Source organism: Diorhabda sublineata, chromosome 10, assembly GCF_026230105.1.
Source record: "Diorhabda sublineata isolate icDioSubl1.1 chromosome 10, icDioSubl1.1, whole genome shotgun sequence".
Classification (NCBI taxonomy): Eukaryota; Metazoa; Arthropoda; class Insecta; order Coleoptera; family Chrysomelidae; genus Diorhabda; species Diorhabda sublineata.
The window spans coordinates 17,597,355-17,623,971 of record NC_079483.1 but is presented as its reverse complement, the minus strand read 5'-3'; the positions used below and the strand labels follow the sequence as shown (position 1 = coordinate 17,623,971).

General features: G+C 32.8%; 3 protein-coding genes across 6 annotated transcripts in view; 2 read left to right on the top strand and 1 right to left on the bottom strand.

The window, feature by feature from the left end:
- Window positions 1-26,617, bottom strand: part of LOC130449772 (follicle-stimulating hormone receptor) — an 88,110-nt gene that overhangs the window by 44,651 nt on the left and 16,842 nt on the right. The gene's annotated exons all lie outside the window — the stretch shown is intronic.
- On the top strand, window positions 1,789-15,419 carry LOC130449774 (facilitated trehalose transporter Tret1-like). 4 transcript variants are annotated; one of them, XM_056787773.1, is made up of 3 exons: window positions 1,789-1,891; window positions 11,425-11,590; window positions 13,251-15,419. In XM_056787773.1, the coding sequence occupies exons 2-3, from the start codon at window positions 11,467-11,469 to the stop codon at window positions 14,561-14,563; spliced, it is 1,437 nt and encodes a 478-aa protein (XP_056643751.1). In that variant the 5' UTR covers window positions 1,789-1,891; window positions 11,425-11,466; the 3' UTR covers window positions 14,564-15,419. The 4 variants fall into 4 exon arrangements, with proteins under 4 accessions (XP_056643751.1, XP_056643753.1, XP_056643750.1 ...); XM_056787775.1 differs by lacking the exon at window positions 1,789-1,891 and adding an exon at window positions 5,016-5,034; XM_056787772.1 differs by lacking the exon at window positions 1,789-1,891 and adding an exon at window positions 7,099-7,653.
- LOC130449776 (facilitated trehalose transporter Tret1-like) lies at window positions 20,130-22,687 on the top strand. Its single transcript, XM_056787776.1, has 2 exons — window positions 20,130-20,535; window positions 20,801-22,687. The coding sequence occupies exons 1-2, from the start codon at window positions 20,457-20,459 to the stop codon at window positions 22,123-22,125; spliced, it is 1,404 nt and encodes a 467-aa protein (XP_056643754.1). The 5' UTR covers window positions 20,130-20,456; the 3' UTR covers window positions 22,126-22,687.

Below are 26,617 nucleotides of genomic sequence, written 5' to 3'. Positions count from 1 at the left end.
AATATTACAACAGAAATTTAAGATGAACTGAACTACCTTTCCATTTATTGTTTTGAATTTATATAATTCGAAAACGTGGTCTGTCTTTTCTTTGGGGAGAAAACAACTTCCTTACTAGCTAATGCCGCGACGAATATTGAATTATATCATCTCCAATCAAAGCGAGGTTTTGATTTGAACGTGAACTATACAGCTTAGTCACAATATAGCAAAAACAACAACAAACATTAGTACAAGAGTTAGTTAAATGAATAATGTACCTATGATAAGAGTGTGAATGATGTTTGGGTCGTTTTTGTTTTATTAAATTGGCTCCAAACTATTATATGTCATTGTCAATTTCGATCGACAATTATTTTATACTCGATTTTATAAGATTAACAATACAAATTGACGTAACAACCTTTCTATAGACTTCTCTATACATTACTATTCAAAAGTCTGTCTGGTATTATTGAATCAATCATCTTTATCGACTTAAAGACAACATCGATTCAATTCATATATATATATATATATATATATATATATATATATATATATATATAAGATTACCAATAACATTTGAAGTATGAACATTTTTATTTTATTCTTTTTTGTACTTGACTATTCAAAAGTCTCTATGGTAAGCGATACCTAATGTAAAGGATTGGAAGAATTTTCATCTTCTAGGAAGAATTGGTTAACATTGTCGTATGCTACCTCTATATCAATTAATATCCTGCATCCAATGCACCCAAAAATGTATACAAAGAAGCCTGTGATCTTAAATTGATAAATTTTTTGCAAACATATTTTCCTTAGAAATATCCCAAATCAATTATTGAAATAACTAGTACTCCAGTTTCGTGTACGAAAAAATATTAGACAAAATTCTTTAAATATAATGACGTCAGAGAAATCTAGTTTCAATTCACTAACTCATAGTGCAGATATATTGGAGATATTTTAGAATTCCTCATCAATAAATGGGGATATTGCCAAAATCCCAACAAACACAGTTTCCTTTCCATCCAAAAGTTTATAATCCTGCTACAACTGGAATAAAAGAACAGATCTTTCATCCACACATATCCTAAATGACAACATTGGAATAATGAAGAAGCAGCTGAAACGCAAACCAACTTTTTTGACCAGAAGAGCCAGGCAAACCTTTTTTTAAAATGCGCGATGAGGGAAGAAATTTCTCGGCTCAGAAACGGACGAAAATGTCAAGCAAACCAGCTTAAAATCCATTGACTGTTGTTCCATAATATATATATTCAAAAAATACTTTTTCTCATACTTACACATAATGAAGTTGTTGAAAGCCATAGAGAAACATTTATTTCAGACTATTTTCATTGGCCAAAATTCTAGTTATTGAAAAAGAGTTTGGAGTCAAGATCATCTTAAAGTAGACATTAAAAAGAACAAAAAATGTCACGTAATGAGGGAGAAATTTTCTCCCTCATCACACACACTTTAAAAAGGGGCTTGCCTGACTCTTGGTCAAAAAATTTGGCTTGCGTAATTTTTTTCTGAAAGGGTATGCAATTTTCTATCGAATTCCTATCAATTTCGATAAAAAAACTACACGCAGGGTATGAGGGCACTTTTTAGAAAATTGTGGGATCCATACACAGTAAATGATTTAAATTGCACATTGTCAAATAGAACTTTTATAATAGATTCAGATTTTTATGTATGTATAATTATTTTGTTACCAACTCGCTTTATCAGCGGTTTCGATAAATGATATCAATTAGATAAACAAAACTAAATAACGATTTAAAAGGAAACAATTTCGAAAATTCCAATATTTTTTTATACACTACGTGACTGACCATATAGTCACGTAGTGGTGATAATTTTAGTTGGGTATTATCTGGAATGCTAGACTTAAATTTTGGTAAGTGATATTTGTTTTAAAATAAATATAATAAATTAATGAAATTTGATATAACGGTTTTGATGGTTTTGAATTTTTAACGATCTAAAAAAGTGACTAGACTCCAATTAATATATAAGATGCCATGGAATAGATTCTACCCTTATATTTATATTTAACCCCAACAGGGAAATATATTCATATCTACCTGAAGTTTTATTTTTTTAAATATATAACAAAAATTATGTTCATCAACTAAATTATAATAATTCTTAAAAAGTGTTTCTTATATATACAGTAGTACTAAACTAAAATGGTTTCAACATTGTTTGGTGGCCACACAAAAATATTTAATTACTTATATCGGTATCTATAACGTGGGCTCAGTTTTTCAGTTTATAACTTTTGATTTTTATTACTTTTTTGTACGTTGTTATTTCCATGATATTTATTTAGTTTCATAATGTTTGCTAATTATTCTGGAGCAGTTATAATATCAACGATCCACCCCTTCAAACGTATTCTGCAATAAAGTCTAATACAAATCACCTTTTTTACGCTAAAATGAAAACCGCATTTAGAAATTTAGATATTTTAGATATTTATTTATTAAAGAGATTTATATATCTTGACAGCTGTATAACGACGAATGTGGACCCTGATGTCGAAGTAAAATCACGTTTAGAACAAGCTAGAGCCATTAAAGGAAAAACCTATTCTGTAGCGCAGCCTTGAACTTAAACCGTACGTACACTCAGTTCTCTTGTTTTGAGCAGAAACATGGACATTAAAAGTAGATACCATGAACAGAGTCGAGGCTTTTGAAATGTGGATCTTTTGTAGACTACTAAAAATATCATGAACCTAACGATTAAGTGGGAAAAATTAAAGGAAAACGTGAGCCTGGTCGCAGACATCATTCTTCGTTAAAAAACATACGCGATTTGACTGGTATGAACACCACTCAGGATCGAAATAAGTATCCGAAATAGTCGCCAGCCTTCATTAAATGGAGATGGCATCTAAAGCAGAACAAAAAGAATGAAATACTGTTAGCTTAATTGATGATGAACGATCTTTTAAAGCTCAAGCACTAGAGCAAAGATCTTGTCCTTTACATTCACTTCTCCTGTGTCTTTGGCTATTCTTGTTTGGCATTTTAGGCAGTATCTACACTTGCGCAGATTTCCTATAAATCGACACATATTGGGGCATTATGAGAATAATTTTTGTAAGACAACTTTCAAAACTCACTATATTCTAATATCTAAAAAAACCGGCTAGTCCAGTAATTACATTGACAAGATAATAACAGTCCAATTATGCTTTAATATTACTACTTTTATTATAAATATCCATTTTCTATGTCAATGAAAATATCAATTAGTAAATGTATATGTATTTTTCCCTTATTTGATGTTATATTCAATTACCTACGACAATAATTTTGACTGATTCCTATAATATTATTAAAATTGTCCCACTAATAAAAGTTAAAAAGTTTAACTATATTTAATCATACGGGTAAGCAGTCGCTATGAATTGGAAAGTGGCTTTTTATTTTACTCAACTTCCATCGTCTCTTCAACTAAAACATTCTTTCGTCGTTGTTGATTTAGTTGTTTCGTGAGTTTATCCATCGTGTACGTAAAAAGGTAAATAATTTTTATTAATACCGTTCATTCAGAGTCACTCTGTATATTTAGAGATGTCACGAACTAGAGAAGAAAAGTTTATTAAGTAGGTGATTATTTTAAACATAAATCGAATCATTTTTGCAAAGAGACTTTTAGATTTCTTGTACATTATTGGTGTCTTGAGCAAACTCTTGAGTCCTCTTTGAGTATCATCAAGTGGAGCTCTTCTTCATGACATGACTCTTGGCTGATTTCTAAATGATCTGGTCAACAGTATTCATTTCCAGGTCACTATTAGTTCGATACCATGAGTCAAGACAGGCTTAAGTATGTGCTTATTAAGCATAAGCTCATTATTTAGAAACAGGGTGGAGTTTCATTCCATTAGACAGTACATTTCTCTGTATTTGAGTCCAAGTTCTTCTCATGAGCTTACCCCCGAAGTTTGTCTTCTAAGATAATGCCTAAATATTTTTTTGAGTTTGAGTATGGATTTAGGTTATTTACTGATTAAATTTCATTCAATTTTTTATTTCTTCGTCCAGTCATAGATACGGTGGACAGCTTTTTGTAGCTTGTTGAACGCTTCTTCGTTGCTCTTTCCTATTGCTAGAATGAACGTGTTGTCTTCTAACTCTGGAATATCACATGTGTACACAGGTCCTAGAACACATCCTTGGGGCACTCCAGCCTTCATTTCTTAAAGATCGGAATAAGCTTCTTCTTGCTTGATTCTAAAATATCATCCCGATATGTATGAACGAGGGATATCTGTATATTGGATGGATAATATAATTTTAAACCTTTTTTTACTTTTTCATAACTTATTAAAATATTGTTTGGTAGATATAAAACATAACAAATTCCATGGGGATTTATAATTTTCAACCAAAAGCCAGCTCTGTTCGTATGAATTCGTTGTGCTAGTCTCAACATTTTTTTTTAAATCAGACAATACGACGCAGTCTAAACATCACTAGAGGATCTATAACACCGGTTTTTGCACACTAGACTGGTAAAATCAATTCCATTTAAAGTAATCACTCTTTCGATACGAGTTTGGCATTAACTGATTAGTTAGTTCATCGTTCATCGTACTTTCAAGGAGGCCAGAGCTGCGCCAGTTTTTATATAACAGTTACCAAATCATATTCTACTTAATGTTCGATTACGCCTGAATCCTGAAAGAAGTTACAAGAAAATGGAATTAGAATTGATGAAAACTCGATTGAAATTTTCGTGCCCTTCATCTTTTCTTATTGTTAATTATAAAATTGTGAATAAAACGGGTTGACGTAGACCTTTAATAGAATTAAATGCTTTTAATATAATTTTATCAAAATATTTTTTATTATCACAAATAGATAAAAAAAATTGTGTATTTTGTTTCATGATATTATAATTCAAACTATATGTTTTTAGTATAAAACCAACATTATTTTTCATAATCTTACAACTACGGCTTCAAAAAAAAATTTTTACTATCAGTCGATCAGCATATGCTACGTTTATAGTGTTTTACGTCGAGTAAGTTTTAAATGTTTGTTTCAATTTATTTATAATTTTGTTTTATTTTTTTAACAAATTCTTCGGCGTAAAAATTCACGTAATTAAGATTCCAAGAGTTTAACTTCTACCATCTCGACATCAACCATATTCTCTAAGCGAGTTTTATTGAAATTGATCAGTATGTGTTGTCTTCTCTTTGGTTGATTTGCTAGTTCATTCAATACGCAGACAATTATGGTAAATAGCTAATTTATATTCGTTGCTTTAATTTTTAATGTTGTTGTCTATATTTGATGAATATAACATTAATAGAAATGTTGATTCTGGTGCTAATAATACTGTCAATAAATAATAATTGATCAGATCATTGTTGAAAATAAACCAGTCTCATTATTTGCGGTAATATTATATAATGTAACGCATAATTTTGGATTTTATCTTATATATTATGTACCAAGTATGCAAAAAAATTTTCTTACTCTAAAGTTTTTTCAGTACATTAATTAAATTTTCGATTTTTCGTCCTTTCTTTGCCATTTTCATTAGACAATTTTTTGAGATTACATAGGCCTTCGGAATACTTTTTCTGATGGATATTCCTTCTAAGGCATTTTTGCTCGGTCTTAATACAGCCAATAGTCGCAGAAACCAAATCTTAAGAATATATCAGATAGACTTTGTTTGTGGTTCCAAGAAAACGAAAACCGTTTTTCCACAGTATTTTGGAATTCCAAAGACCAATATTGAACTGGTTTGGTGATAATTTAGATGTCGAATTCAAGAAACAACATTTGTTGAAGTAAATAGTTTTCTTCTATCTTGACTGTGAACCTAATTATTATTTGTCCACCAATCTGGCAGTACTGTATGTCTTTTGGAAACGATCTGCGAAGGTATTCCTTTAAGTTGGATACTCTGTACGGATACGAATGTTTGCAATGCAAAATTAGATATGGTACCCTTATTTGGCATTGTGAGCTTTTATCTGGGATTGTACAATAAGCGCATGTAGAGCTGGGTTTTGAATGGTCTTTAAGGTTACCAATTTAGATTCAGTGGTAGCATAAATTATGGCATCACAGGCAAGCTTAGATCTTCCCAAACATTTATATGTGTGTTACAATGTATTTTGATCTACTGCCCAATTTTTACTGGTTATAGTTTTAACATCGTATGGTTTGTCGTCCCCACTTATCAACTGACTTAGTAGCTTTCTTTAAGATGGATCCATCCAGCTGGTTATCGCTGAAAGCACTTCAGAAAGGTTTGAGGTCAACGCTGGTATTCCTCAGAGATGCATTCTGTCCCATAATCTCTTTCTTTTTGTATATCAACGATCTACTCCACAAAACTGCAAATCCGATAAACTCGACAAACTCCCGTAGGCAGCAACAGATCTCCACCATCAATACCGATCTTGAAAACATTCTGGATTGGAAGCTATCTGATTTTATCTGAGTTTGATACAGCAAAGATCCAAGGCTGATGTTTTTATAAAGGTTAGCATTGCGGTTCAGGATTTGGTTCTGTTTGGACATAAAATACCATCATCACCGCAAATTCGCTTATAGGGTATTGAGGCAATACATCCTGGCATAGTTACGTGACCGAATTTGCTTAGATAGATTTACAAGAACTTGCTCTTCAAGAGGCAACAGCTTCTAGTCCTCTAGATTAGTCTATCTTTGGAATATTGCTCGCTCGTTTGGAGCTTGGCTTCTAAGCATACACCGAGGATGCTAGACTCAAGACCAGAAACAGCCTAGAGTATCAAGATCCTTGACTTGATTCTGTTCTTCCATGGTAAATTTTCTTTTGAACTGTCCCACATAATCCCACCTAGAGCAGTATTTGCAAGATATGTTTTTTTTAATGGCCTTTATGTTTCTTAATAAAAGTCATGCTTAGAGACAATTAGTTTTTGTTGGAGACCAATTATAATCTGGTCGATTTACACGATAATTCTAGTTCATTGATAGTTTGTTATAGTTTCGCATAGATATCAAGTTTTTCCCTCTGCCAACACAACTAAATAATTACCTTTGACAAACGGCGAGGAAAAAACCTTTCAATTAAGTAGAATTTATTAGTTATCGATCCTACTCCATGTACCAGTGAAACATGTAAAGTAAAAAGAATTCCTCAGTTACCGATAAGTGTTTTGAGTCGACTGTATGTGAAAAGAATAATTAATAAACACAAAATATGAAACTGTTTTTGCGTGAACGATAAAAATAAAACGGCGCGGCTTTGACACGCGATGTAGTGGGATTTGGCACCACAGAGTTCATCGCTAAAGTTCGAAATTCATAAAAATATACTATATATATATATAGGTACTTAGTTTTACGTGGAAAAAACGTTGAGGTTATCTTTTAAACGAAGGTCGCTTAAATGAATTAATAAACAATTCAACGTAAATCATTGTTTAATATGGTGTCTGTATCAACAGTGCTTTTGTAAACTCCGAGTATTGTCTACCATTTATTCATTGAAGTGCTTCTTGAAATGGAAATTGTGATTTCACTTGTTATTATATACTACCAAGTATTGACTTATATCTCGATGAGATTATAAAAATTGTTTAATGTATAACATAAATATAATATTTCAACAGTATTGTTGATTTTGTCGAAGGTAATGTACATTATATCTATTATATTTGAACTTAACCACATGATTTTTAAGTACTTAAGAAATGTTTTAAACTTATTAGAAAACAATAATCTTTACAATATTTCTCTCGCTGGGTTTATTAATTCTTGTATCATAAATCAAGTTCATTATTGCGGATTCGTAATATTTAATGTCGTAAATTTAAATGTAATTGAAAAAACTGTGTTGAAACATAAGTATTTGCACAAAAAGTAGGTGAGACTAATTTAAAAATTGTTTATTAAATTCATCGAAAACACTTGATCCAGTTTATTGGCTTCGATTTCACTCAACCTATTTTTTAAAGTATCTCGATTTTTAAATCCGTACATCATCGTTACGATTATATGTTTTATCTCGAGTAGGTATACAGAAACATTTTAACAGCACGGCGCCTCGAAGGCAACAGTCGAGATGGTTGTTTTAGATTATTACACCGTTTCCCAACCCCTTGTTGAGTTGATACGGATTCTTTTACTAGTCTTCAGTAAGATAAGCAGCAATAACGGACAGTTTTAATCGCGTAGTGTGTGGTTAAAGTGCATAACTAATTGGATATAATTGTAAGTTTTTGTTCAACCAAATTAATCGCTATTAAACAAGTCACGTTATTTTTAATTGAGGCAGGCTCTCGATGATATTACGAAAACAGTTCTTAATAAATATTTGTTGAATTGTATCTTTTATAATTGACATGATGATGACATGGTTTTGTTTATTTATATTTTTATCTTGAAAGTTTTGAATATTAGGTTTGTTCCAACCTGCTAATCGGGACCATACTTGGAACGGTTATCGGAAGCGTTTATAGATATTTTCTGCGCAATCTACGGATATGCAAGGTTCTTGTAACAGTACTTGCTATCAACCACCAGTTCACAAACTATACATGAGTCATCTAGAACGCAAAACAGAATCGTTCGTATAACGGTAACTGCCCGGTTGGAACACGTAATTTTTATTGCGCAGAATCGTCACCCTACCAAGGACGGTTTTTTGATAGGTTGGAACGAACCTTTTATCTTCATCGAAAACATATGGTAAGGCTTAGTTTACAGAGTCAGGCTTCATACAACCTATTGTTGTTCCAAGCGGTTCTCTGAGACCTGACCAGAAGGTTTTCAAAGCTAAATTGTTTTAGTCTTTCTTTAACAATTTATTATGATGTGTTGTTTCATGTATTGTGGTCTATAACTTAATTCGTGCGGTTTTGTCCAAAATTTGAACGTTTATTTCTATACAATAGTATTATTCAAAGTATATTATTTGAAGCTATGACCTTTTCCCATCGTTCTGGTAATTTGTGGATTCCATCTCAAAAGAGCTGCGCCGGCTTGGCAGACAAGAATGAATCAAGCCAATTTTTGATATCTTGCTCCGATGTAAACCGTATTCCAGTGAGGGCGTTCTGCATCGACCGGAACAAATGGTAGTCAAACGGGGCAAGGTCTGAGCTATAAGGCGGGTGAGGTAAAACTTCCCATCCCACCAAATAGAGAGCATTATCCTCGCGCCATGGATATTTGGCTTTGCATTTGGTGTTGTCTTGTCGTAATGGATCCATTTTTTCATCACCAGTAACAATCCGATGCAAAAATGTGGCGTTCCTGCAGCATTTCGCACATACAAAACCGCTTTTCGACGTCTCTCGGCTTGTGTTCATGTGGAACCTAATTTCCTTGCTTTTGATTACATCCAGCTGCTCTTAACGTTTTGAAATGGCTGCTTGGGTGACAAACAAAAATTCTGCGAGATCTTCTTTTGTTTGGCAACAATCTTCATCGAGTAATGCTTCCAGTTCTTTATGAACAAACTTTTTTCTTCCAAGCCAAAATCCCCACTTTTAAATCGTGCAAAGTACTTTTGGCAGCTAGATCATGTTCGCCATAAACATCCACCAAAATACGATGACTTCCGACAGCATTTTTCTTCATATAAACGTAATGAAGAAGACTGCCCGCAAAAACTCTTTTTCAGGAACAAAGCTCGACATATTTGAAAGACAAAAAAAAATATATTAGATTTGCTATATTTCTAAAAAGGGTGTCCTTAAGTGATGTACAAGAAATAACGTTTGGAATATTTACGATCAGTTTGGCATTACCATGAAGTTTAGAAATTAAGGAATTAATCAAATATAAATTCTGAAAATGATTTCGTTGTTCTCTATTATAAAAATTAGGATTACCACCGAACTCTGGTGTGAAATTTGCCATAATATTACAATTATATTTGGATTTAATATTTCTGTTTTCTAATCTTTTATTGAATCTAGAACTGCTTTCTTTCTGATCTAGAAAGATCGATTAAGTTATCAAAGTCAAAATCACTGAATCAATCAATAGACATATAATGACAAAGTTCATTCAAAATTTCTTACGATTTCAGCATTTCCCCATCTAAAATATAAGGGTGAACAGTACCTTTTCTTGGTTGTTCACTTCTTTCAAAGATTGAGCAATATTTGTCTCAACTTTCGACAATAGACGTTGTGAAAAGTCGTAGTGGTTCTCTATGGATGTAATTTTCGAATTCTTGAGAACTTCTCCACTGTGAACGCATCAACTCACAAATCACCGGGTTCGATTCCCAAACAATCGTTGAAACGTTACGTTCGATACGCGACAATTATCGAAATCCTACTGACTGCGCCAATTAAATAACTGAATTCACAACTTTGAAAAACTATTTATTAACTTGAATTATAAATAAATAAAGTGGTTTCAATAATCTGACTACCGTTCTCGTTGGATGTTAAGACTATATAAAACAATCTATGCAAGTTATGCTGTCTTAATTTTTTCACTGCAACGCCCTTCTATAGTCGGGGTCAAGTAGAATGTTTTGAGCGATTTTTAAAGCTTTGCCGCGAGGACTAAGAAACTGTAATCCGATCAATTAAAACGGGTGATAGTCTTCCAAAGTAGATTCAATGGAGTGGCATCGGGAAGCAGAGCCCTTGCCAAAATAATCGAAGGTTACGAAAAGCACCAAAAAAGTGATGGCTATAATAATTTGGGTGACTTTATGAAATTGAATACAATCTCGAGCACGGTATATTACTCTGAGTGAGAAAGGCAGTTCTGTCAAAAAATTAATGAAAAAATGCGACAGAATCAGCCGAGGTGTTTATGACAATGCTTTAGTCCTGCTACTGTTCTCGAACGTAACTTCACAGAGAGTGAACACCCATAATATAGCCCTGATCTGGCCCCGTCGGATTATTTTTTGTTCGCAAAGCTGAGGGCAGAATTAAGGAATGAAATTAAACAAGCGGTGTAAGATCATTTTGACTGACAATCGTGTTGAAGTGACGTCCAAATAAATCCCTTCCAATTACTTCAAAAACTCTATGCACTACTTCGAGGAATGCTTGTGATTGTTGTCACGCTGGAAGATAAATTTTCTGCCAGAACCAGAACCAGTTTTCAAAACTTACAAGTCTGAATTTGCGCGAACGAAAACAATTCATATACGATCTTCAAAAAAAAAATATCTTGGCGTTAAATTATGAATCACAGCACGTTTGGCTGGTTCAACTGGGACTAAAATACAATCATAAACACTGAAGAAATATCTCACGGTTTTTACCTACCACTCATAAACATGCCTTGAATAACGTAAAAAAAATAATTTGTTAAAGTGTATTATTTTGAAATTTAATAAATGGATTTTGCGATGGCAAAAACTTTTGACCGATATGTACGTTAATAATTTCGTTAATAATTTCGTGACTATAGTTTTTTGTTGCAGCAAAATATCTAGTATAGAAGATATATTACATTTTCTAATATAATGGAATCCAATGGTGTAGTCCAAGTATTGTTTGAAGAGGAGAAAACTCTAGTTCGTTTAAAAATCAAGGAACCGGATACAGAAAAGGAGAAGTATTGGCCTCAAATAACCACAATTTTAATAGGTGTGTTCAATTTTTCACTGAATATAAAAATTATTCAAATGTTGACAATGTTTTGTTTTTTGTTCGCGGTATATATTATGAATGAGCCCCCCTCCAAATAATTTACCGTGTGCTGTTTTAGAGTACCTGAGTACCATTATTTCACTTGACCATATATGATTGCAAGGATTTGTTTTAGAATAAAAGAATGATGCCTGATTGGATATTTTGAGAATATTTGATTGAAAATAAACTGATTAAAAAAAAAAAACAACAAAATCAAATTGATTAAGGTAAGAAAATTGTCATATCTTTTGTTGAACGATCTACTTAATTAGTCTGAAATAGAGGTAAATATTTGTTGATAGATAATATAAAAAAGAGTGAAATTTCGAATCAAAACTCGTTTAGAATAAATACTCTGAAAGCTCTAAAAGAAGTTTCATAGTTTTCCCATCTTACTGGCAATTTGTGGATTCCTTCCACAGTGAGGGCGTTCTGCATCGACCAGAACAAATGGTAGTCAGAAGGGTTAAGGTCTGGGCTATAAGGTGGATGAGATAAAACTTCCAATCCACTGTTTCTCAATTAGTTCTTAACCGGAATAGCAACGTGGGGCATTTTTCGGCTACTGCTCTCTTTAAACGGATTAATTGTGGTCGATCATGTTCTCCACTGATAGTTTCACCCGGATTTAGCAGCTCATAATACAGCACACCCTTCTGATCTCACCAAATAAAGAGCATTATCCTCGCGCCATGGATATTCGGTTTTGGCTGCTTCGCCGGATTTCATATATGATTTTTTACGCTTGGGGTTGTTGTAAAGGATCCATTTTTCATCATCAGTAACAATCCGATGCAAAAATGTGGCGTTCGAGCAGCATTTTGGACATGAAAAACCGACTTTCGACGTCTCTCGGCTCGATTTCATGTGGAACCCCATTTTCTTTCTTTCGAATATATCCTGCTGCTCTTAAACGTTTTGAAATGGATGCTTGAGTCACATCCAAAGATTCTGCGAGATCTTCTTGTGTTTGGCAACAATCTTCATCGAGTAATGCTTCCAGTTCTTCATGTTCAAACTTTTTTGGATGCCCAGGACGTTTATCGTCCTCCAAGCCAAAATCCCCAATTTTAAATCGTGCAAACTACTTTTGGCACGTTCGCTCAGCTAGAGCATTTTCTCAGCTGCATTTTCCTTCATATTAAAGTAATGAAGATGAACTCCCCGCAAAAGCACTTTTCGGGAACGAAGTTCGACATATTTGAGTGAAAAAAAATTATTGTTAGTGGGAATATTGGAACGATGTAATATTCGCACGAATTAAATTATAGAAAGTGTTTTTATATTAAAAATGCGTTGAAAGTCGCGTGGTTAGGTCGTAGCCTTGCAGTCAAATGGTCGGAGGCTCAAGTCTGACTGGGAAATGTGCAATTTTTTCATTCTATAATAGTTTTTAAAGTTAAAAAAAACATTTTTACTGAATTTTTTAATTTATGTGCTTTCATTCTCACCAATTTTTTTGTAAATAATAAATTGGCAAAATCATTTTAGCTCAACAACAGGTTAATAAAAATCGATCAGCTGCGAGATTTTTTTATGTCACTGTATATATAATAGATAATGAATTATGTACATACAGTATATCTTTTATTAATTTGTCTATCTTGTTTTTCAGCCAACTTAGCCGGTCTGACGGAAGGTCTACATTTCTCATGGCCTTCTCCATTTATAGTGAAAATTACTCAAGATAAAGAAAATTACGACATATCTGAAGAACAAGCTTCGTATTTCAATACCATCACCCCGTTGGCAATGGCGTTGTGCTGTCCGATTTTTTCCAAACTCGCCGATAGAATCGGAAGAAAGAAAACTCTCTTACTGATTTCGGTTCCACATATCTTGGCGTGGATCATAAAAGCATTCGCAACTAGCGTGTATGCGTTTTATGTAGCAAGATTTTTAACTGGCGCAGCCAACGCTTGTTCCTTTTCAGTTTTGCCAATATATATGGGAGAAATTTCCCATCCTAGTATAAGAGGTACATGGGGAAACGCTCTTCCTATATCAATGTGTCTAGGGGAATTATTGATAAATATAATAGGTAGCTATTTCGGAGTACAAGTTACTTCTTTTATATGTTTACCAGTATGTGTATTGTTTATAATTTTATTCTGTTACTGTCCAGAATCTCCGTATTTTTACGTTATGAAAGGTAGATACGAAGAAGCCAAGAAATCTTTGTATTATTTGAAACGGAAGAGAAATTTGGATAACGAATTTGCGCAATTGAAATTCGACGTGGAAAGACAACTTTCCGAATCCAGTAATTGGTCTGACGTTTTTAAAATTAATAGTAACCGACGAGCTTTAGCCGCGGGTTTGTTTTTACGATTCACCCAACAAACTTCTGGTATGGGTGTGTTTTTAGTATATACTCAGTACATTTTCCAAAAATCCGGCGGAAATATAAGTCACGAAACTTCCTCTATCGTCTATTTCGCCATTAGTTTAGTTTGTTATTTAATTGCTTTATTCAGTATTGTGAAAAGATTCGGCAGAAAATCTTGTTACGTCGTATCACTTACTTTGACTACTCTAGTACTTTATCTTATGGGTACTTATTTTTATTTAGATTCTCATAATATAGTAGATTTGAGTTCGTGGAAATGGATACCTATTGTTAGTATGATAGCTCATCAAGTATTTTTATCGTTTGGCATCGCTGTTATACCGACTTTGATGTTGAGCGAATTGTTTTCGGCTAGTATTAAAGCGAAAGCTATGCCTATATTGATGGCCGAATTCGGCATCGGCAATATTATCATGAACACCATATTTTATTATTTGAACGCCAAGGTGGGTTTTTACGCTCCTTTCTATTTCTTTGCGATATGTTGTACAATTGCTATGTTCATTGCAATATATGTTATACCAGAAACAAAAGGAAAGACTTTAGAAGAAATTCAGCAGCTATTGAAGAGAAAATAATTCAGAGATTATCGGATTCAATAACAAAAATTTCCAAAACCACAATTTTGGTGGGTTTATCATAAAAAATAAGTTTGTAGAAATCCTTACCTATTCCATGTGTGCTAAAAAAGGTCGTAGGTCAAAATTTTGGGTTGCAATACATAGAGCTATGTGGTAAAATGTTATTAAATAAGACATTGCGTCTTCAGATGAATAGAATGCAATGCCGTTCTTCAAAAAACAACTAAGAATACGTTCAGTTAACACATTGTTCTTAAGTTCGATATCGTTTTATAAAAAGAATCGTCAAGCTCTTCAAAATAACAATTTACTGCAGGCTTTACCTCTTCATTGTTCAAAAATCTTTGAGCACCGACCCATTTTTTTAAGTCTGGGAACAGAAAATAATCTGAGAGGGCTAAATCTGGGGAATAGGGTGCATTAGGTAGCAATTCAAACATTAATTCATTAATTTTGCTCATTGCAATGACGAGTATGTGATTGTCTTGATGACACAACACTACTAGCAGTTGATAGTTTTTTCTTCTTCAAGATAGTCAATGAAAATTATCTCATGCGCATCCAAAAAAACCGACGCCATGACTTTGCCTGCAGATAGGACGATCATCGCGTTCTTTGGAGCCGGTTCTTCCTATTCCGTCGATTTTTTTTATTGTTCCTTTGTTTCGGATGGACAAACATTTCATCCATGATTATGAAACGTCTTTATTTCTGTGAAACATTGTCAAACCCTCGATATCATCACGAAGCAAACGCGAAACAAGACATAACTTTCTCATGTCCAAATTTTCAGTTAATATGTGATGTAACGTATTTTTTGAAGTGCCCATCATATCTACTAGCTCGTGCACTTTCAGTAGACGATCATCTAGTAACACTTTTGGATTTTCTTCAACATTTCTGGAGTCGTCACCTCATTTGGTCGTACGGCCTCTTTTAAACTCTGCTACCCAAAATTTTACTGTTGGTAACGAAGGAGCAGTCTCGTCCAGAGTAGAATCTAGTTCAGCATTTATTTTTGTTGGCTAAGACCTTGCAAATAAAAGTATTGTATCACATAAGGATGATCAATTGTTTCCATTCCACCAATTCACTATCGATAGCTGCCAAACAAATACCAAACAACGTGGCGTCTTCAAACTTGAAACATATGCAGGATAAATTGTGCACTGTTTACTACAGTGGTATTTTTCAAGCAACTACCGCCATCTCTAGATCATGGCAAGTTCTTCCGGAACCATCCTCGTAAAATTATATAAGGATGCATTTTCTATATTTTTTAAGGATTCTTTGAACAGCGCCATCTCTAATGACTGTTGTGAAACAATTCTCACACTGAAGTTTCCTTAGTTAACGCTGTTTTTTGTCTTTTGTTTTCGTATTTCACTTCACCAGTGCGATTGATATGATTCATTAGTTTATCAAATGTTCCTTTGTTAGGATTTCTCCGATTTGAAATATTTGACGTCAAATTTTGAATGCAAGTTAACAATTTTTATTACATTCACAAGTATACAAATTATGTCCACCAATTCTTGAGTAGAAAAAATTTCACTTCATTGCGGAAAAAGATAAAATGCAAGATACGATGCCAAATAATGAAATTTACAAAGAAAATGTTTTTGGTTTACAAAAAATATTGTGTTTCAATAAATTTGGGTATAGGTATGGAAATATTGATGTTCATAATTGTGTATTCGTAAATAACTTTATAATTTACAATTTTTGTTTGAATTATTTGTTTGATACAACTCGACTTTTTACTATGAAAATCCAAAAAATTGTATTATTGATCTTAAATCGCTTTGTTATAGCACACATGAAATCGATGGCGACTTTAGGGTACTTATTTCTTATCCACTCTTCTCTAAAATTCAGCTCTAGAAATTTTTATTATTTGATCACTATATTTTAATATAAAAAAGTATATTCAATTCTTAAAGCAGTTCAAAATCTTGAACCCCAACTTAATCTCAAATAATGATTAAATATTTTGAGAACACTACACCTCTAAATATGATCCCTGATGGCACATCAATTTATAATCCGAGAACTACTTACAAAATGAGGATTTTTATAAAAAAACTTCATTTTGATAATCTATTTCTATGAATGTATGATCAATTTAGTCGGGTATTCAACTATGTTTGGAAAACGAATTTGATTTTTCTATATAAATAAACCCGAAACGACGATGTAGATAACTTTCAAAAAAGAACGATTCCTGCGATAAGGTCGAATACATCCAATATTAGGGGAAAGTAACCTGTGATGACCTCCCTTATTATTTCTTTATATAACTTTAGAACTAATTGAAATATAATTACCAGATTTTAGCAGGAATTTTGTTATCAAATTATATTAACTCATAGGCATAATAAATTCCTTCATAACAATTATAGAAAGTCGAATTTTATACTAAAAGACATTTAAAACTAAAAAAGTTGCATTAAAATAATTTATGTATTTCTAACATACTTAAAATGAAGAACTTAGATTTGTTTACAGCAATAAAAACATATTACACCTAAAACATTGTACCCAAACTTATTAAAAGAGAAAGGGAAATGAATTTTTTCTTAAAACCGTTGCAACTCTAACATTTGAGCAAGAATTCTTTAGAACGATAGGGAGATCTCGGTGCAATACAGACACGCTGCTGCATCAGATTGATCACTATCGCTCTGTTCATGCAGAACTTCCTCATCACTATCTTCTTTTATTTGTTTTACAACTTTTCTTCTGTCAACTTTGGATGTTTTCCTTCTCTTATTTTTTCTAATGCTTCCTTGATGGACTTAATTTAATCGATATCTGACGTGCTGCTAATGATAACAGTCTTTCCATTTTTCCTTTCAGTAAAATCGTTGTCGCCTTTGAAAGAGGGAACATTTCTGTAATTTGTTCTCGTCTTATACAATATTCGACGTACTTGCCACTTGGTTACTCGCCTGAGTTTCGTTTAAGATGTCTTCAATTTCATTCTGCGATTCTTCCTTGCTATTTAAATTTGTATTCAGTAAATTTTTTCTTGTTCATTTCAGTAATGAAACTTGCAACATCCAATTTGAAAATATTGATTGCAACTGTCGTCTACAATGAGATAATAACATTTTTATCAGAGATTATGTTATTTTGAAATTGATGCGCCTCAGGATTAAAAAAAATAATGAAGCTACTGAATTTAATCTGTGCCGTATAATGGAAATGTTATTGAAAAAATGGCAAAAAAGGTTTTTACGTATTTCAACTGGATATATAGAAATAGTGGTATAATGTTTTTAGTTCCTGAAACACAGATCAGTTGGAATCTGAACCTTTTTTTGAAAAAAATACGGGTGAACATTCTTGTCTATTTTTACAAATTGTTTTTATATTGTATTTCCTCTGGATTAAAAATTATAAATTAAAAATTGTTATGAAAATACTCAATTGAAAATATATAAACTAAAAAATCTATCTTGTGTTTCATTGTTCCCATTCATCATCTAAGATAATCTACGATCAACAATATATAAGAATCGGTTTGTTTTAAACGGACGTAAGTCCATTTTTTTCGATTTTTAGGTTTTGGTGGTTTTGTAGTCATCGAAATACATCGATTTTTGTTAAAAGAGCGATTTTATCACGAGTGGAAATGGGTCAAATCAGCATTTCAATTTTTTGGCTTATATTAAAAAAACGCAAGTCCAAAAGAATTTTTTTTAAGGCAAAGTCCACTTCCTCTATGGATTCGGTTGTTCTATTTGTAAAATTCCCGTTCAGGAGACACTGAGCTTCATCTGTTCAGGCCAAAACTAAAACCAAGCGATGTCAAAGTTCTGTTTACACCTGACAGATTCAGGTCGTTTCCAGAAGATCATTCAGTATTTCCATGTTCGCAGCCACAGTTTCCTTCCGAGTGACAGAGATTTTGAAATAATGTCTGAGGCTTTAAAGAAACATAACCGCATTTTTGATTTTCATGAAATAACTGACATAGTTTTACATTTCAAGATATGGCAAAATTGGTTTTACAAAACATCGTGTATATCACAAGAAACAAAAGGGGAAAACACAGATAAGAAGGATAAAATGTACTTTCAGATTATTACTCTCTTTATGAATCTTAAGTTAAAAGGATGTGTTAAAGCCTACCCTAAAATAAATGGTACAAAAGAAGATTCTCTCTCCCCACCTTCGGTAAAGGCTTACCAAGGTCGAGTGCCAATAAAAACTGCAAAGATGGAAGATATTAAAAAACTAAGAGCCTAAATTCCAGAAGAGCATCGGGAATTTTTCGAAGAAATTTTTGAATGGCCAACTGATGACAGATCTCAAGAGTTTACCAGCAATTTCGAGGTTGAAGTAACCAACGAGTGGATTAGACCTTGGAACACATTAGGTGCATCAGGAACACTGCTGAGGGAATTGGAGATAATAGGAGACGAAACCTTATCCTAGGCGGCCCAACCAGAGTATTACGGAACGTGTTTTTGACTCTAGATTGTGTCGAGAAAGAAGAATAAGCGAGAATGGATTCGAAATGTTAACAAATCGTTTCCGGATATTTTTAAGGGCAATAGATCTTGAACCAGAAAATGTTGTTAAAATCATGAAGACGTGCCGTGCTTTACATAATTGGATTAGGAAAACAGCTAAGTCAAATTATGGATTAACACTTGATGTTGAAGATACAGAGTACGCTAAAATTGTTTTAGGAGACCACAACTTCATTCTCAAGCACTGATAATTATGGCTCCAATAGAAATTTCAATAATGCTGCCTGTCAAAAGCTTGCACTGTTAGATGATGAAATTCCAGAAAAATTTGCAACAATGCAATGGAAACATCTAATTTTTGCCCTCGATGCTTTCACATTTTCTAATTTAAAACTGTTCAAAAGAGCTTCTTCCGCTTGATCCCCTTCAATTCTATCCTCAAATGCTGAAATGGACTTATTCCATAGACAAGGGTGTTGCTGGTAACATTCCAGAAATGTAAGTATATCAAATGAAGACATGATCGAATGACAAACAGTAGATACGCGCCAAAAAATACGTATTGTAGTATCGCACTCTCAGTACTGTGACCATGGCCGATGTTCAAACGATGAAACAAGCGAGACATTTGATGTCACTGCCGCGACATCGCCGGTGTCATACCATGACATCGAGACATGGTAAATACGCAAACCACGTTACCAAGAGGAACTCAGAAGTCAAACCACAACACAAGTGGTAATCGATAGAAACTCTTTTGATGTCACCGCATATTGTAGTTTACAACCATGGAAGTACTGGACTGTAATGGAAATTAAGAAAATCAATTTCTCGTGAGGCAATGGATAGTTAGAATTTGTGGCATTAGAAAGCTGTTGCAGAAACTAGTATTGGAAAATAAAAGATAATGCGGAAATGTTCTAAGAAAACTTGTTTCATTTTTTACAACTTGAGGTGAAATTCTCGTAAATTCATTTCTTATTTCTAGTTTTTTAGTTCTAGAACATATACTGGTTTGACATTAGAACTTGGGTTTTTAAGGCATCCCTCTGAAAAGAATTTAAAAAGATTGAAATCCGGGAAGAAAAGGATTTGTTTTGACAAATTTTTTAACCAAAACGAATTAAGAATGAAAAATATGGAATCTGGTGGATATAAAACATTTTAAACAAAATTTTGATTTCGTTTTAACGTTTCGTTTCTTGTAAGAATGTGACCTCATTCAAAATTACTGATTAACTTAATTAATTGTTTTGAAACATTGCTAATACCGACAACTTACTACAAATTAAACGCCTCTGAATTGGATGGTTTTTGTGAGAATTCGCTTTATTTTTGTATGCCAAACAGTGACGTTGATAATTGGCAAAAAACTATTCGAATGAAACGATTTTCATAGTCGTGTTTGAATGATGGACACGAATTTATTGAGAACAGAGAAAGTAGAAAAAGAAAAAACATGGTCACAAATTCTCGCAATTTTGATTGGTAAGTAGAATAATAGTTTTAATTATATTATAAATAACATTTTTTCGAAGTTAAAACTTGTTTTGTGATTATTTTTATACGAATGTGACGTTGGAGGTTTTGGCGACTATTTTGATATTAAAAATAGCAAACGTAAATACAATTGTTCTTAATTTTTAATTGTCAAACTCGATTAGTATAAAACGAGGACTATTATATCGAAGTCACAGCTAAAACTTATTTATTTGATTCAACGTGGTTAATATAAGTAAACATACATTTGTAGGTACCATAGCGGGTCTATGTGACGGTCTTTCATTCGCTTGGGCTTCTCCATTTCTCATAAAAATCACTCAAGATAAAGAAAACTACGATATAACAGAAGATCAAGCATCGTACTTCAACGTGATACAACCCATTTCCATGATCATTTCCTGTCCAATTTTTTCTATTCTTACAGATACTATTGGAAGGAAACGAACTTTACTTTTAATAGTGTTACCGCACTTTGGAAGTTGGTTGTGTGCTTGTTTAGCAAAAAGTGTTTACGTTTTTTATATCGGTAGAGCTTTGGCTGGACTTGCGGACGGTTGTTTATTCGCTTCTCTACCGATTTACGTAGGAGAAATAGCTAGTCCTGTAGTTAGAGGTACTTGGGGAAACGCAGTATCATTCTCAATATACTCAGGAGAATTTTTAATTAACTTAATAGGTAGTTATACAGACGTAAAGACGACATCATATATTTGTCTACCAATATCTATTCTATTTTTAATTACATTCTATTTTATGCCAGAATCACCTTATTATTATATAAAGAAAGGTGAAGAAGAAAAAGCGAAAGACACGTTGAGGTTTTTGAAACGAATCGATAATATAGATAACGATTATATGCGATTAAAAGTTGATGTGGAGAGACAGTTATCAGAATCTGCGTCTTGGAAAGATATGATTAATATAAAGAGCAATAGAAGAGCTCTAATTGCTGGGATATTTATACGTTTCACACAACAATCCGCTGGATTTAACGTATTTTATGTATACACCCAATTCATTTTTCAAAAAGGCGGTGGTAATATCAGCCACGAACAAGCTTCAATATTATTTTTAGGTTTATCGTTATTATTAAATATAATAGCTTTAACTTTTATAGTAAAACGTTTCGGTAGAAGATTGTGCTATATGAGTTCGTTAGCAGGTACCGGATTATTACTATATATAATGGGGACTTTTTACTATTTAGATGGTAGAAAAGATATTGATCTAACAAATTTTAGATGGATGCCTATAGGTACTATGATAGGGTATCAAATATTTTCGTCATTTGGTATAGCGTCAATTCCGACTTTGATGCTTGGTGAATTATTTTCAGCTAGCATTAAAGCTAAGGCTATGGCTCTGTTATCAGTTACTTTCGGATTAGGAGCTTTTTTTAATAATTATATTTTTTATGCTCTCAATAGCGCTATCGGGTTTTATTCTCCATTTTATTTTTTCGCCATTTGTAATACGATAGGTGTAGTAATGTCTTATTATATTATACCTGAAACAAAAGGTAAAACTCTTGAAGAGATTCAACAAGCTTTAAAAAAAGGAAGCGTCTACAACTGAAAACAATTCTTGTATGAGTTTTTGTAATTTGTATTTTAATTTTTTACTATTGCTTCAAGCAGATAATTGAACAAAATCAATTTTGTGGTTGGTTAATTTAATATTTTATGTATGTTTTGTACTGTACTTCAATAATTGAAAACTCTCTTAAATAGATTCAACAAGCTTTAAAAAACGGAAGCGTCTACAACTGAAAGCAATTTTTCTATGAGTTTTTATAATTTGTATTTTAATTTTTACTATTGTTTCAAGCAGATAATTGAACAAAATCGATTCTGTGGTTGGTTAATTTAATATTTTATGTATGTTTTGTACTGTACTTCAATAATTGAAAACTCTCTTAAATAGATTCAACAAGCTTTAAAAAAAAAGGAAGCGTCTACAGCTGAAAGAAATTTTTGTATGAGTTTTTGTAATTTGTATTTTAATTTTTTACTATTGCTTCAAGCAGATAATTGAACAAAATCAATTCTGTAGTTTTAGTTAATATTTTATGTAAGTTTTATACCATACTTAAATAATTAAACTCGTAATATACCACCGTTGTTTAATGACTTTCTATTTGCACTGGATACTGGACTGAATTCATAAACTACCAGTCAGAAGTCTTTGCCCACTCCATAATCCATTCATTAAATTTAAAAAATATACACATTAACGTTTATTATTATTTAAATGATAATTATTTTTTGGGTATTTATGATTGTAGTTTAGTCCCAGTTAGCCCTGTGATACGTAAGAACGTGCTGTGATTTCGTTCTCACAAATTCATACTTGTGAAGTTTAAAATGGGTAAAGCCAAGAAATTATCCACTGAAGCTCATTCATTAATGGCACAGCATAATAGTATAGTCGCCGTATTAAAAATATTTCGACGTAATTATTCTACAATATGAAAAATATGCATCCACCAGGGGCTTTGACGATAGAAAACGTTCAGGACGACCTCGAATTACTGAAGATAAACGTATTGTATTAATCAGTAAACGTGATCGACGACTCACGGGGTGAGAGATCAATGAATATAAAAGATTGGAAGAGTGGCAGTGAAGAAAAATTGAGCACATGAAGAGTGGAAGAGAGTGACGAGTCAAAGTTGGAGGTTTTTAGCTCCAACAGAAGAGGGATCCATGTGTAATTCCGACTGTAAAATATGGCGATGTCTCAATGATGGTTTTAAAATGTTTTTGGATGAGAAGCGACTGGAAACCTGATACAAATTGAAGAAATTTCGAAGAGAGGCTATAAAACGCGCAAACTATAGGGTGGGCAAAAACTTTTTACTAGTAATGACAATTACACTGTCTGACGCGCGTTTCGATAACCAAGTTATCGTCTTCAGAGACCGAAACTCTATTCAGTGAGAACAATTGGCTTGCTCTGATCCGTTATCAACTGCTTCAAAAGTGAAAAGTCACGAGAATTGAATTTTTGTGGAAAACTGACAACATTGTAGAGCCTAACAAACCCAGATGATATTTTGGTTTCGTCAAGCCAAATTATACCTGATAATTGGAATTTGCATTCAAATGGTCCGGAGCGAAAGCCAGCTGAACTCGTGTGGAGTCCCTTTTTTCTATTGCCCCCCCTTAAAAATCAAAATTTTTCTCTGTGGGGCGTGGTATCCACGTTGGGAACGTTGATCTAGACGTTCAGTTTTTGAAATTATCTAGCTAGAAATATAATTATCCTCTGAATTTCTGTAAAATTTCTCCATTATTTCTTACTGTTCTAATTTACATAATAAATCCCAATAATCTCAATAAACATTTATTCATTGACGTTTATTTTCTTCTCAATAACAAAAGTTAGTAGTGATGATAATATATTTTATTCAGTAATTCTAGCTACGTAATTATCTACCTTGGCTTACAAGCGATGTAATTATATGTTTTCTTTGGAAAAGTCAATGTCGTTCACTGAATTAACGATACATGTAATTCCCAGTTTCTGTACAAAATGCTTTTTAACGTAGATGATGACAGTTCTAATAATTACTAATCTTTTTATAGCATTAACAAGAAAATGTGCATATTTATTTATTATTTTTATCAAGTTTGTAATGAGTGAAAAACATTTGTATTTGATTGTGAATCACCCGTCTCTCAAGGGTTCCAATGGACAAAGGTTGTTTTGTCTTCAATCTGATCACTCATTCTAATAAAATTACTGTCTTCATTTTATCTATTTATTCATTAATTTTTGTTTCTTGGATCTATATTTGGTATTTTTTTATGTAAAAAACAAGTAGGTGAACCCTATTAAAGACGAGTAGTTCGAATGGTTTCTGCCGTGTAGAGGTGCCAGTGTATATTGATTTTAAGCTTCTGTAGATTATAGACGTGCCTTGGTAGCTACTTCCATAATCATACTTCTCTCCACGAAAAGGATATTCGATAAATTGACGTTCTGGGTACCTGCAGGCTAAATCCATATTTTTGACGTCTGCCTGTCGCGTAGGTCTTGCAAACATTGCTCTAGGTGGGATTATGCTGGACAGTTAGGTCAGTCCAACTCTGGATCGCTTATAAATCGAATTGCTATCTTCTGTATTGAGTCGAGCATCTTCAAGGTATGCTTGGAGATTGAGCTCCATATGTACGAGCAGTATTCCAAAGATGGACGAATATGGTAGTTTTTACATTTGCAAAAGAAATTTCGACTGGTTTGTTTGGTTCGACGTGAGGTAATTTATTTTTTTATTGTTAAACTAGACACTTTGTTAAAATGATGAAATGAATATGCAATTATTTATTATGTATTTGAAAATATGTGAACTATTGTTTACTTCTGAGTCAGTCAGGTTTCGGTGTATGCCACTAATTAGTTGGCAACCGGTTGGTAACTTCAGTTACATTTGAGTTTTGTTTCTTTTCAGTTGCTCTGTGTGTATTGGAAGTAAGACTGGCAGCCAAGTGTAATAAAAAAATTTTTTCATCATATGAATACCTATAGTACATTTAATTTATAGTGAATGTAATCAAAGTGAAAACTTTTCTGATCTCGATTTTTTATATTTTTAAATAGCTCAAAATTATTTTACCAGCTAAATACCAACTAAATAATTTTTATTATCGAAAACTTTCATAATTATTTGAATAAGTTATAAATATATTTGACCATTAATTTTGTTATTGTTTCTAAGTTGAGTCGTGACATTGAAAAGTTCCGTCCAAATTGGCTTTAAGCCATGAGTGATACTCGATTATTCGATTTGTTTACGGATATTTTCTTGGTAAATATTATTTATTTTCATATATAAATAAAAAGTGTTTCCCCGTCCAAAACGTGCTATAGTTTTTTTATTATTCTTAGAATATAAATGTAAAGAAGAATCGATTTATATGCTCCAACATTGCAAATGCTTTATTACAATTTATGTATTATGAATCCATTTAATGAATTGAATCAATACTCAATATAAATCTCATAAATCTCATTTTTAACCTTCTTTCTTCTATTTTTTAATGTGTTTCGGTATTGCTATTAGTCTATTATCTTCATGTTCATTATTCCAGATTTTTCTCTTTGTATGGCAAGGTTGCCAATTCCGGTCCACAGAAATCAATAAATAAGATTTTATAAAATGGAAAATTAACAAAAAAAGACTGGATGAAGTGCAGCATTCTTATCATTCTTCATCAGTCACTACATTTTCCATTGATATTTTTCTAGCCACAGCATTTATCAAGCTCTTATCTTGCTTAGAAATGGATAGAAAATCAGGACAAGTCCTCTATAAAGTTAATATTATAAAAAGTTCGACTCTCATCAAATCCAGGCTGCAGTGGTTTTTGGAATTCGTTCAGTTGAAATGCATGTGAGAAAGTACCCTATTGACAAATGTTGTAGTGTGCAAGACACAATGGTTTTTAGGTCGTTCAAATTCGCTTCTTTGGTACTAGCGAAAATCGAACCTCGTTTCTCCTGAACTCTCAAAATTGATTTTGTCTGTTGGTTTTATAATAGAATGATCATCGAATAGATGATCTATGAAGATTTTTTCTCTATACTAGTACAGCTGCAGCTTCTAAGTGACCTTCGATAGAGAAATTCTCATGTATAGATAAGATATTTTCTTCAAAAGGTGATCGTCGTTGAAATCAAACTTCTTATCTAAATTGTGGCAAATTTCTTGGCCATCTTCAGATGGGAACCAAATAATTGTTCTTCTTTCCTAGCAATAATTAGCAAGGAAATGAAGATATACAGCGGTTTCGAGTGATGAAATGTTTCTGGTTGATCTTGGTCCAAATCTAAGCAGTTGTTGCAACGCATTTGGGCAATCTTTTCAAGAGCAAGATCTAATGACACGGGAGAAGTGAATGGAAATCGAGATTGTTCCAGGAAATCCGGGACGGTAGGCAACAGTGTTATATGTTCTTGCTTAGTGTGTAATACATGTTTATCCATTCTTCCTATTCGTTATTTCTGCTTTTGTCTTCCTGTTCTCATTCAATATAGTTCCTAGATATTCATATGTCGTCAGTAT

What these genes read in the sequence shown, in the direction of transcription:
- LOC130449776 (XM_056787776.1), top strand. Translation starts at nt 20,457, where the DNA reads ATGATGGACACGAATTTATTGAGAACAGAGAAAGTAGAAAAAGAAAAA. An exon ending in AATTCTCGCAATTTTGATTG is followed by an intron (nt 20,536 to 20,800) that starts GTAAGTAGAATA and finishes ATACATTTGTAG; the next exon opens with GTACCATAGCGGGTCTATGT.
- LOC130449774 (XM_056787773.1), top strand. Translation starts at nt 11,467, where the DNA reads ATGGAATCCAATGGTGTAGTCCAAGTATTGTTTGAAGAGGAGAAAACT. An exon ending in AATAACCACAATTTTAATAG is followed by an intron (nt 11,591 to 13,250) that starts GTGTGTTCAATT and finishes CTTGTTTTTCAG; the next exon opens with CCAACTTAGCCGGTCTGACG.